General features: G+C 37.2%; 1 protein-coding gene across 1 annotated transcript in view; it reads right to left on the reverse strand.

The window, feature by feature from the left end:
- Positions 1-2,813: 2,813 nt before the first annotated feature.
- SPR (G protein-coupled sex peptide receptor) overlaps positions 2,814-12,784 on the reverse strand; it is a 313,996-nt gene continuing 304,025 nt past the window's right edge. Inside the window, exon 6 of the mRNA XM_073973337.1 lies at positions 2,814-3,550. Within this exon, the coding sequence (XP_073829438.1) occupies positions 2,830-3,550 (721 nt within the window). The 3' untranslated portion in view covers positions 2,814-2,829. The remainder of the gene's footprint in view (positions 3,551-12,784) is intronic.

Consider the following 12,784-nt stretch of genomic DNA (forward strand, 5'->3'; position numbering starts at 1 on the left):
ATAGTTTTGGTATGACTTCCATATGACGGCACCTTACCGATTTTTGCTATCTTGAGGTGTTTAGCCACATTTTTTAACGATCACAACACTTCTTCACCAAAAATCCACGTTTTGGCATAACCCCATAGAACGGTATCTCCGATTTTTGGTTCTTAGTGGTCACAAGGGGTCTCCTCTTGTGTGAGAAGTCTCCCTTGTCCCTTCCGGGATGTTTGTGGAAATTTGGAGGTTCTTAGTGGTCACAAGGGGTCTCCTCTTGTGAGAGAAGTCTCCCTTGTCCCTTCCGGGATGTTTGTGGAACAATTATTCTAGTGTTCTCCACCAAAAATTGTCAATATATGTAGGTCCCCGTTTTCGTGTAGGCCCAATATAACGGTACCTTCCGATTTTCGGCATTTTGCGTATTTGGCTACATTTTTTTCCGAACCTCGATTTATATCTACACATTTCTGACGGAAAGTTTTTAGACTCAATGAAGAATGAATATCAAATTTCGGTAAAACTTTCAAAATACCGAAAATCAAGAGGTATGTTTCTATGGGGGAACCCGCGGATCTATACTGATAATTATCTTTTGGAATATTTGATAGCCCCATGGAAGACTAAATAAGAAATTTAAGTTTTTCGTTGGGATATTGACGTCACTACCTTCAGAATTGCGAACATCGGGGGGCACTGTTCTATGGGGGATACATCGAAACGTGGACCTATACCGACGAATTTGAGTCAGAAAGTCTTTTACCTCCAACAAAGACTAAATACCAAATTTCAGCTATTCCGGAGGGTTGCTGTAGCCACAACCTTCAAAATTCCGAAAATCAGGAGGTACCTTTCTATGGTGGCTATATGGAACATTTAATACTCCAAATGAAGAGCAAATATCAAATTTCAGCCATTTCGGTGGAATATTGAGGCCGCAATCTTAAAAATATCGGAAATAGGGAGATACCGTTTTATGGGGGCGACAAGTCTCTGTGGGGAAGTTTTATACCCCCAACGAAGACTAAACTCCAAGTTTCAGCCATTTCGATGGATTATTGTGGCCACAACCTTCAAAATACCGAAAATCGGGAGGTACCGTTATGTCTTGGCATTTTTCCACCGTTTTTGGTGCAGACGTTTTTGGATTACTGGGAACCAAAATTACAGCCACAGAAAAAAGTCGACAATAAATTCAAAATACCTGAAGTCACGCGGGTCTATGTTTTCGATGTTTTCGTCTCATGTTGACAATTTTTATACCCCTCCGACCGAATTAGCTATTACTGGGGCCTATTATTTGGGGATTACAGTGGTAAAAAAATCAACATCTCAACCTTAAATTATGGACATGGGATAGCCCACATATAACCACACCGACCGATTTCATGTATTTGGAAGTTTTCCATTACATTTTCGGTCCAAATTTGATGTTATTGGCAACTAGGGAAACTTCCTATTTATTTCATTTAAGTTCATAATTTGTTATGGTGGAGGACATAAAAAGTTCGGCTCTGTTGAACATATAACCCTTTTTTAATTGTTTTACTTAATTTACTTCTATGTGGACCTATTTCCTACTACTGGTCTTTTGGGACAGAGACTCCGAGAATGTCAGGTGGCTTGGGATAGATTTTAACTGGTGGGGATTGTAAGATTTTTTTATAAGTATTTGAAACCCATATTTGTTATCCTTTGCTGGAATATGAACATGGGAATTTTTAGTTAGTAGTCTGACATAATATCTGTACTGCCATACATTACGCCGAAAACTTAAAAATTAAATTTTGTAGAAAGTTTCAAAATTCACCAACGATGTCGTTCTTCGTTTCTATGCGATATAAGATTCAGTCATGCGCTTGGTGTTTTTTTAAATTGCACCTATTGGTGCCACCATTATTCTAATACAACGATAGGTTCATCTTGCTAGAAATATTAATATCTAACAATAAAAAGTCTCTCCGGAATTCACAATTCTAGGGATCGATATGTTTCTCTAAAATAAGGCAGTATTTCCCAATTAAATATTATCGCTCTCACTGCGGGAACACTTAAAGATGTGGCAAATGAACAATTTTAAATTAATATTTTTTTTAGATTTAAGTGGTTTGCAAATATCTCGACTTAAGTTAAGAAAGAGTTACATAATTATTATTTCTAAAAATTATTAAATTCGTATTCTGTATTGTTCACACACACACACACGTCTTATATTTATTGTGAATAATAATAAAATGTAAACAATTAAATTGGTATGTCATATAAAAATCTACAACTTAATAATAATAACAACAACTAGACTAGGCTAGGCTAGATCTTATCGAGTAGTAACATTTATCTCTTCTTTTTAGAAATTTATTAAAATTTACTGAACTTACGTTGGGCACCGACTTTTTATACCAATTTTTATATTATATGGTTTGGTAAGGGAACGGAAATACAGACAAAGGAAAACACAGTTTATGCTTTTTAAACTTCTACTTTATCCTCGTTGATAATATCCATTACAACAAAATGTTGTTGTGGTTGTTCACTGCAACGTCTAGTTGCAGCAACAGCAGCAGCAGTAGCACCAACTCCAGTACCACTTACCTGGTTTGTTGTTGGGCCTAGATTTTCAATGTTACTCACACTACTGCGACTAACAGCATAGGAAACACTTCCGCCGCTGGAGGTGATGGTTGTATTTCCGCTACGACCACTTAAACTGGTACTGGCATATTTACCACCAGCACCACCATTACCACCCGCTCCTGCACCCACTGCCACTTCCGTAATACTGCTACAGTAACTGGAATGCCGTCTCCGTCGTTGCCAACTTTTACGAAACGGCATTAACAAAAACCTTTACTAGAGCACAGTTTCATTGGTATTGCTACAGCTGCGTGGTCCATTAACAATTGAGTAACGTGAATGTGGCTCCACCATACGTCCCAGGAATAGTTCCTTGAATGTTTCACGAAATTGTCGTGACATACCACAGTAAATACCGAAATTTATTGGATAACTTGCAACCAAAAAGAAATTCGTAAAGGTAATAAAAATATTGGCAACTTCATAGTCTAGAAAATTATTCGTTAGCGATGAAACGATATGCATGACCGTCACCACAGCTATAGGTATCTCCGTAGTAAGGAAGACGGTGACAACGACAATTAACATCAGCGTGGTACAATTACTCTCCCTCAGCTTCTTACATTCCTTTTTGCGATTTTCACTGATTAGCAATTTTCTTCGCTCTTTGGCTTGTCGCATTGCCCGCAAGAGTAAAATATTGAGAGTGACTAATATAATGCACGGCAGCAGATGGACGAAGAGGACTCGAAACACAAAGAAAAATGTGTAGTAATAATCTTCGCCCACAATTTCTTGTACCCAGCGTGCATTGCCAATGTGACAAACTTCCACCATTTGGCCATTCCACTCAATCGTGAGGGGTTCATAGCTGCGATCAAATATCCTTGTACTTTGATGTAAAAAGGCAGCAAATGTGATGTAAATGGTAAAACGTTTTACCCTCGGCATTGTACACCATGTTCGTGCCATGGGGGCGTGACAAACGTAAATGTATCTGTAATGATAACAGAATGAAAGAGAGAGAGAGAATATTAGAACCAAATATAAAAAGTTATTAAAAACAAGGAAGAAAAGGCTAACAAGTCACGATTTCGCCTCTTATAGTGCCTCGAAAATTTTTTTTTTAAAAATCCACGCCTTTGGCTCTGATAGTGCCTCGAAAAAGTTCTTTTTAAAAATCCACGCCTTTAGCTCAGATAGTGCCTCGAAAAATTCATTTTAAGAATCTGCGTCTTTGGCTCTGACAATGCCTCGAAAAATTCTTTTAAAAATCCACGCATTTGGCTCTGATAGTGCCCCGAAAATTCTGCCTTCGGCTCTGATAGTGCCTCGAAGAAAATATTTAAAAATCCAGGCCTTTGGCTTTGATAGTGCCTCGTAAAAACTCTTTTAAAAATCCTCGCCTTGGCTCTGATAGGGCCTTGAAAAAATTCTTTTAAAAATCCACGCCTTTGGCTCTGATAGTACCTCGATAAAATCTTTTAAAAATCCAAGCCTTTGGTTCTGATAGTACCTTGAAAAAAATCTTTTAAAAATCTATGTCATTGGCTCCGATAATGCCTCGAAAAAAATATTTTAAAAATCTATGTCATTGGCTCCGATAGTGCCTCGAAAAAATTATTTTAAAAATGTACGGATTTGGCTCTGACAGTGCCTCGAAATTTATTTTAAAAATCCACGCCTTTGGCTCTGTAGTGCCTCGAAAAAATTCTTCTAAAAATCCATGGCTTTGGGTCTGATAGTGCCTCGAAATTTATTTTAAAAATCCACGACTTTGGCTCTGTAGTGCCTCGAAAAAAAATTCTTCTAAAAATCCATGCCTTTGGGTCTGATAGTGCCTCGAAAAAATTCTTTTAAAAAGCCACGCCTCGGCTCTGATGGTTCCTCAAAAAATTCTTTTAAAAATCCATGCCTTTGGGTCTGATAGTGCCTCGAAATTTATTTTAAAAATCCAAGCCTTTGGCTCTGTAGTGCCTCGAAAAAATTCTTCTAAAAATCCATGCCTTTGGGTCTGATAGTGCCTCGAAAAAAATCTTTTAAAAAGCCACGCCTCGGCTCTGATGGTTCCTCAAAAAATTCTTTTAAAAATCCATGACTTTGGCTCTGATAGTTCCTCAAAAAAGAATATTTTAAAAATCCACGCCTTGGTTCTGATAGTGCCTCGAAAAAAATTCATTTAAAATTCCACGACCTTGGCTCTGATAGTGCCTCGAAAAAATTCTTTTTAAAATCCACGCATTTAGGCCTGATAGTGCCTCGAAAAAATCTTTTAAAAAGCCACGCCTTTGGCTCTGATAGCTAAAAATTTTAAAAATCGGGTCTATATATTAGGGTCTATATGAAGACGTGGACCTATACCGGCAAATTTATCGTGGAAAGTTTTATACCCCCAACGAAGACTAAATACAAAATGTCAGCCATTTCGGTGGGATATTGGGAGCACAACCTTCCACATACCGAAAATCGGGAGGTACGGTACTATTGGGGGTTATATGAACAGTGGGCCTATCTAATAATTCTCTAATGGAATATGTTTTATCCCCGTGGAAAAGTAAGTAACAAATTTTAGCCATTTCGGTGGGATTTTAAGGTCACAACTTTCAAAATACCCAAAATCGGGAGGGTCCACTTTCTTAGGGCTATATGACGGCGGGGACCTATACCGACAAATTTCAAGTGGAAAGTTTAATATCCTCAACGAAGACTAAGTGCCAAATTTCAGCCATTTCGGTTGGATGTTGAGGAAACAACCTTTTAAATACCGAAAATCGAGAGGGACCGTTCTATGGGGCTATATGAAGACGTGGACCTATACCGAACAATTTCTGTGGAAAAGTGTTATACCCTCAATGAAGACTTAATACCAAAGTTTAGCCATTTCGGTGAGATATTGAGGCCACCACAATCAAAATACCAAAAATCGGGATGTACCCTTCTATGGGGGCTATAAGAAAGCGTGGACTTATACCAAGTTTTATACCCCCAACGAAGACTAAATACCAAAGTTTAGCCATTTAATAATGGCGTGAAACGTTCAAAATACCGAAAATCGGTTGGCACCTTTTTAGTGGGGCTATATGAAGAGGTGGACCTATACGGACAAATTTCTAGTGAAAAGTTGTGGACCCCCAACTAAGACTAAGTGCCAAATTTCAGCCATTTCGGTGGGATATTTAGGCCACAACCTTCAAAATTCCGAAAATCGGGAGGTACCGTTCTAAGAAGGCTATATCAAAACGTAAACCTATACTGATATTTCTCTTGTAGAGTATTATATACCCCTAACGAAGACTAAATACCAAATTTAAGGGTTGGGTATAGAGGCTACAACCTACAAAATACCGAAGGTCGGGAGGTACAGTTCTATGACGGCTCTATAAAAACGTGAACCGATATGGCTCAGCAAATGGGCTATATCGGTTCACGTTTTGATATAGCACCCATAGAACGGTACCACCCGATTTTGAAGATTTTAGCTTCATTATCACACCGAAATGGCTGATTTGGTACTTAGTCTTCGTTGGGGGTATACAAATTTTCTCCAGAATTTTGTCGGAATAGGCCTACGCCTTCATATGGCCCCTCTAGAACGGTACCCTCCGATTTGCGGTATTTTGAAGGTTGTGGCCTCAATATTCCACCGAAATGACTGAAATTTGGTATTTAGTCTTTTTTGGGGTATAAAATTTTCCATATGAAATCTGTCGGTATAGGTCCACGCCTTCATCCCCATAGAACGGTACCTCCCGATTTTCGGTAATTTGAAGTTTATGGCCACAATAATCCACCGAAATGACTAAAATTTGGTATTTAGTCTTCGTTGGGGGTATTCAACTTTCTCCTCTAAATGTCGGTATAGGTCCACTCCTTCATATAGCCCCCATAGAACGATACATCCCGATACATTTTTAAGGTTGTCGCCTCAATAATGCACTGAAATGGCTGAAATTTGGTACTTAGTTTCATTTGCGGTATAAAATTCCATATGAAATTTGTCACTCTAGGTCACACAATACACCAAATCTGTAAATCTTATCTTATCACCAGGTATCTCTAAAAATTAAAAAAAATTAGAGTCGGAGTTTATTCAAAACTGTCCCATAAAACACAATTTTAGAGAGATGACGTCAAACACAAAAATATTCTACGTTAAATTTCACTGTGGGTTCCCAAAGGAAATGAAATGTCTATTTACATTATATATCATGAAAATATCAGTATCAATGTTGCTGAAAACAATGGAATGCATTTTTTTGATGAAAAATTTGTCCATCTTTTTTCGAGTTGATACATGAAAGTAATATGCAACTTTTTTCTAGGTGAAAAGTGTCAAAAGAAGAAAAATTCTGAACAAAATTTCACTATGTTTCCGTTTCAGAATAAACCATGTATCTACGTATACTATTTCCTTAAGAAAATTAGATTACAAATTTTTATATTTTAGGATGAAATTACTTGCTTTCATTTTGGACTGTTAATTTCACATAATTCCATGCTGGATCAAAATCTAACAAAATCCTTAACTTTTTGGTGATACAGTTAAAAAAAGAAATGTTCCCAATCAAATTTCACTATGAGTCTCTAAATAAAAGAAATCTGTAACCATAATATTCTTATCAGCCCTTATTTTTGACATAGGGTTTACTCGTAAGGCCATATTTTACATTTCTTATCCAGATTGTCGTTGTGATTGGACACTATAAATATCTTATTGGTGGTTTTGCGTTATGAATTCATACATAAGATGTTGTGCGCTCCATATTAATTTTTTTTCAAATATTTGTGCTAAATATATATTTGAAAAATATAGAAAATCCTGATCGGACTTTTAACTTATATTACGTAGTTAGGATAGGTTAGGGCTCTCACATGCACGATTTGGCGTGGTCCAAAATAATACAATGATGGGAGTAACTCCTGCTTTGGTGATATTTACGAAATTAACGCTAGAAAAAAAATGAATTTTGTGGCACAGTGTTATCATTCTGGTATTAAGGTGGAGGGTATACAAATTAAGTATTTTTAATCTGGATTGCAAAGACTACCTTCAGTAAAAAGTTCAAAAAGATCAGCCCAACAAATTTTGAACTTTTGTGGGGGAGATATCAGAAGGAGTAGGCCGATATAGACCATCTTGGATGTATGCTTGCTTTGTTAGCTTTGGTACATGATCAACTAAGTCTTGCACAATTTTTGTTGGTATACACGGGTGCAACATCCTTTTAAATTACCTCTTCACTTCACTTAACATAAATTTATTTCAAGAAAAAAATCACACTGCCCTCGAAATTCGTAACAGTAAATTGAATTAATACAATATTATTATGGCTCCCCTGTCAAGGAGGAAAAAAGCTTCCTTGTACACAGTATAACCACTCAATGGTCTATTACGATATTCAACGAACATGGACAGGAACACGTAGACCTTTTTAATATTACTCATTCCAACCGTATAACCTTAGGGACTTTTGCTGAGTGGTTTATTTTTTTCCACAGCAGTACGTGTTGAAACCAGCTATTCAGCATTCGGTTGTGATGATGATGATGACGATGAAGAGGATAGTGTTACTATGACCATCTATAGGTTGAGAGGGGAGCATATCTTTGTATGTGATTGTGACGGTGATGGTAATGCATTAAAACAACTCAAACCTAATTTATTTTGATTTGGTTACGATGTACGAGTGGTTGCCGGCCACTTGCATATTGAAATTGGCCTCTTGTAATAATGTTATTGAATATGAAATCAAAATCAATTTTCTACAAAGCAAAATACATGAATTTAAGTACTGTGTGGTGTTCATTGTTAGAAAGGTCTACAAAGTTGTCATAAATGATTATGAAAATAATAAGGGGTTCCCTTTATATATTCCTTTTCTAAGTACCACTTAAGGGCCAATAAAGAAATTCAATTTTATATCAAGTCGATAATCATTGAGTTTTTTGTTGAAATATTTTATTAACAAATACGTGATGACATGTCACGTGTCAGATCGACTCACGTCTTATTAGGGATTGAATGCAGAACAATGTAGGGAAAATGTCTACATACAATCATAATTGAATTTATTTTATCCCATGCAGGTATAACAGTTGTCGATCTATCTAAAACCGTAATGTTTAAAGTATATAACAGGGCGGCCAGTAAGACTACTTTTGAAAATAAACTTAATAGACTTTTCATTATTATGATTTGAGTTTCTTTTGTATTTCAAGTTATAATAATATATGTTGACCGCAAACTTAAAGTCATCTGGGCAGACTGTCCGACCTCATATAGATATTGGCAATGTTTTTTTTAATATGTATCAGTTTATTAAGACAGAGACATTTTTCATGACTGCGACATTTCGGAGGACGTATGGTAGTGCTAATGGGCTATATCGGTCCACGGTTTGATATAGCCCCCATAGAAGGATACCACCCGATTTTCGGTATTTTAAAGGTTTTAGATTAATTATCACACCGAAATGGCTGAAATTTGGTGTTTAGTCTTCATTCGGGGTATAAAACATTTTATACGAAATTTGTCGGTATACATAGGTCCACGCCTTAATGTTGCCCCTTTATATCGGTATCCCCGTTTTTCGTTATTTGAAAGTTGTGGCCTCAATATTCTTCCCAAATCGTTTAAATTTGGTATATAGCCTTCATTTGGAGTATAACACTTTCCATATGAAATTTGTCGGTATAGACCCACGCCTTCATATAGCCTCTATAGAACGGTACCTCCCGATTTTCGGTATTTTGAAGGTTGTGGCCTCAGTATTCCTCCGAAATGGCTAAAATTTGGTACTAATCTTAATTAAGGGTATAAAACTTTCCATATGAAATTTGTCAGTATAGGTCCACGCCTTCATATAGCCCCCATAGAACGGTACCTCCCGATTTTCGGTACTTTGAAGGTTGTGGCCTCAATATTCCTTCGAAATGCCTAAAGTTTGGTATTTATATTTAGCCTTCATTTGGAGTATAAAACTTTCCATATGAAATTTGTCGGTATAGGCCCACTCCTTTATATAGCCTCTATAGAACGGTACCTCCCGATTTCGGTATTTTGAAGGTTGTGGCCACAATAATCCACCGAAATAACTAAAATTTGGTAGTTAGTCTTCGCTGGAATAATTTCCCCGGAAAGTTGTCGGTATAGGTCACGCCTTCATATAGCCACCATAGAACCGTACCTCCCGATTTTTGGTATTGTGAAGGTTGTGGCCACAATAACCAACCTAAATGTCTGAAATTTGCACTTAGTCTTCGTTGGAGGTAGACAACTTTCCCCCAAACATTTAGCCCACATAGGACGGTACCTCCCGATTTTCGGTATTTTGAAGGTTGTGGCCTCCATAATCTTCCCAAATGGTTTAAATTTGGTATTTAGCCTTCATTTGGAGTATAAAACTTTCCATATAGCCTATATAGAACGGTACCTCCCAATTTTCTGTATTTTGAAGGCTTAGTCTTCATTTGGAGTATAAAAGTTTCCATATGAAATTTGTCGGTATAGGTCCAGGCCTTCATATAGCCTCTATAGAACGGTACCTCCCAATTTTCGGTATTTTGAAGGTTGTGGCCTCAATATTCCTTTGAAATGGCTGAAATTTGGTATTTGGTCTGATTTAGGGAATATGAAATTTGGCGGTATAGGTCCACGCCTTCATATAACCCCCATAGAACGGTGGCTCCCGGTTTTTGCATTTCGAAGGTTGTGGCCTCAATATTCGTTTGCGGTATAAAACTTTTCATATAAAATTTGTTTGAATAGGTCCACGCCTTCATATAGCCCCCATAGGACGGTACCTCCAGATTTTCGGTATCTTGAAGGTTGTGATCTCAATATTCCTCTGAAATGGTTTAAATTTGGTATTTAGGCTTCATTTGAAGTATAAAACTTTCCATATGAAATTTGTCGGTATAGGCCCACGCTTTTATGTAGCCCCCATAGGACGGTACCTCCCAATTTTCGGTATTTTGAAAGTGCCTGAATATTCCTCCGAAATGGCTTAAATTTGGCATTTAATCTTCATTTGCGGTATAAAACTTTCCATATGAAATTAGTCGCTATAGGTCCACGCCTTCATATGGCCCCAATAGAACGGTACGTCCCGATTTTCGGCATTTTGAAGGTTGTGGTCCCACTACTCCACCGAAATGACCGAAATTTTTCTATTTAGTTTTCATTTTGGGGTATAAAACTTTCCATATGAAATGTGTCGGTATAGGTCCACGCCTTCATATAGCCCCCATAGAACGGTACTTCCCGATTTTCGGTATTTTGAAGGTTGTGGCGTCAATATTCCTCCGAAATGCCTGAAATTTCTCATTTAGTCTTCACTCGGGACATAAAGCTCTCATATGGAATTTGTTGATACCTCCCGATTTTCGGTATTTTAAAGGTTGTTGCCTTAATATTCCTCCGAAATGGCTTAAATTTGGCATTTAATCTTCATTTGCGGTATAAAACTTTTCATATGAAATTAGTCGCTATAGGTCCACGCCTTCATATGGCCCCCATAGGACGGTACGTCCCGATTTTCGGCATTTTGAAGGTTGTGGTCTCACTATTCCACCGAAATGACCGAAATTTTTCTATTTAGTTTTCATTTTGGGGTATAAAACTTTCCATATGAAATGTGTCGGTATAGGTTCACGCCTTTATATAGCCCCCATAGAAAGGTACTTCCCGATTTTCGGTATTTTGAAGGTTGTGGCTTCAATATTACTCCGAAATGCCTGAAATTTGGCATTTAGTCTTCATTCGGGGCATAAAGCTCTCATATGGAATTTGTTGGTACCTCCCGATTTTCGGTATTTTGAAGGTTGTGGCCTCAATATTCCCCCGAAATGGCTGAAAATTTTTATTAAGTCTTGGTTGGTGGTACAAAACTTTTCCTCAGAAATGTGTCGGTACAGATCTACGTCTTAATATATCCCCCATAGAAGGGTACCTTCTGATTTTCCCAATTTTCAAGGTTATGGTCACAATAATCCATCGAAATGGCTGAAATTTGGTATTAAATCTTCGTTGGGGGTATTCAACTTTTACCACTTATTATTTCGGTATAGGTCCACACTTTTCGGTATTTTGATGGTTATGGACACAATAATTCACCGAAATGGCTAAAATTTGGTATTTAATTTTTGTTGGGGGTGCAGAACTTTCCATCTGAAATTTGTAGGTATACGCTTACGACTTCATATTGCCCCGATAGAACTTACATCCCGATTTTCGGTATTTTAAAGGTTGTGGCTTCAATATTGCACCGAAATGGCTGAAATTTGTTATTTAGTTTTCGTTGGTCGTATAAAATTGTTCCCCCTAATTTTGTCCGTACAAGTCTACGCCTTCATATAGCGGCCATCGAACGGTACCTCTCGAATTTCGGTATTTTGACACGTAGCCGAAATTGCCGGAATTTTGTATTTAGTCTTCTTCATAACGAAAGGAAACTATCTGTTCAGTTTTACATCTATACCACTCGTGGTAGAGGGAATAAGAAGTTCGGCTGGGCCGAATTTGACGCCGTTCTTGCTTGTTTTTAAATCATATATACACAAAACCATCATAAATAAGCCCACTTAAAGTGCCTTTCATTAAAACATTGAAAACATACGTAGTATATATAGGTGTGCATTGTTCAATTTATTTCATCCAACAAGTCCGGGAAAACCCGAAAATTACATTTTCTTTTGAATAGTGAAAGTGAAGTAAAAAGTGAGTTGTATCATGTCACGCAGGAAATGCGTTTCTTAATGTGGAGAATAATATCATACATGAAAAAATACATCGATCTAAACCTATTTCGTTAAAATCAATCAAGAACCGTGGATGTAGCATCACACACTATTTTTGGGATAAATCGGATAAAGCTTCCATGCCACTAAATTTTTTAAACCACTGTCTTCGCAAAAACGCGTGTGATGTGTTAGTTTCTTCATTGAAAAGGAAACGATCCACATAAAATGCGAATTAATCCGCGATATTTTCAAAAACATTTTACGCACATTTTTTGGTTTTTGCAGTTGCTGTTTTCGCCGTTCTAGTGGATGGATTTTCACGATCTATGATTTATATGATCCGGGCCGTCAAAAAACTAAAATATCTTGGGGTCCCAGCACAATCAAAAGGATATTGAAAATAAATATTTAGCAGTGGATTACTGTGATGCTGTCTGGGCTACATAGTCCATATACATATCAAATTATGCGTAATCGCGAGTACTTTGAT

The sequence above is a fragment of the Musca autumnalis genome, unplaced genomic scaffold, assembly GCF_047663935.1.
Source record: "Musca autumnalis isolate F117 unplaced genomic scaffold, ASM4766393v1 scaffold_3, whole genome shotgun sequence".
Taxonomy (NCBI): domain Eukaryota; kingdom Metazoa; phylum Arthropoda; class Insecta; order Diptera; family Muscidae; genus Musca; species Musca autumnalis.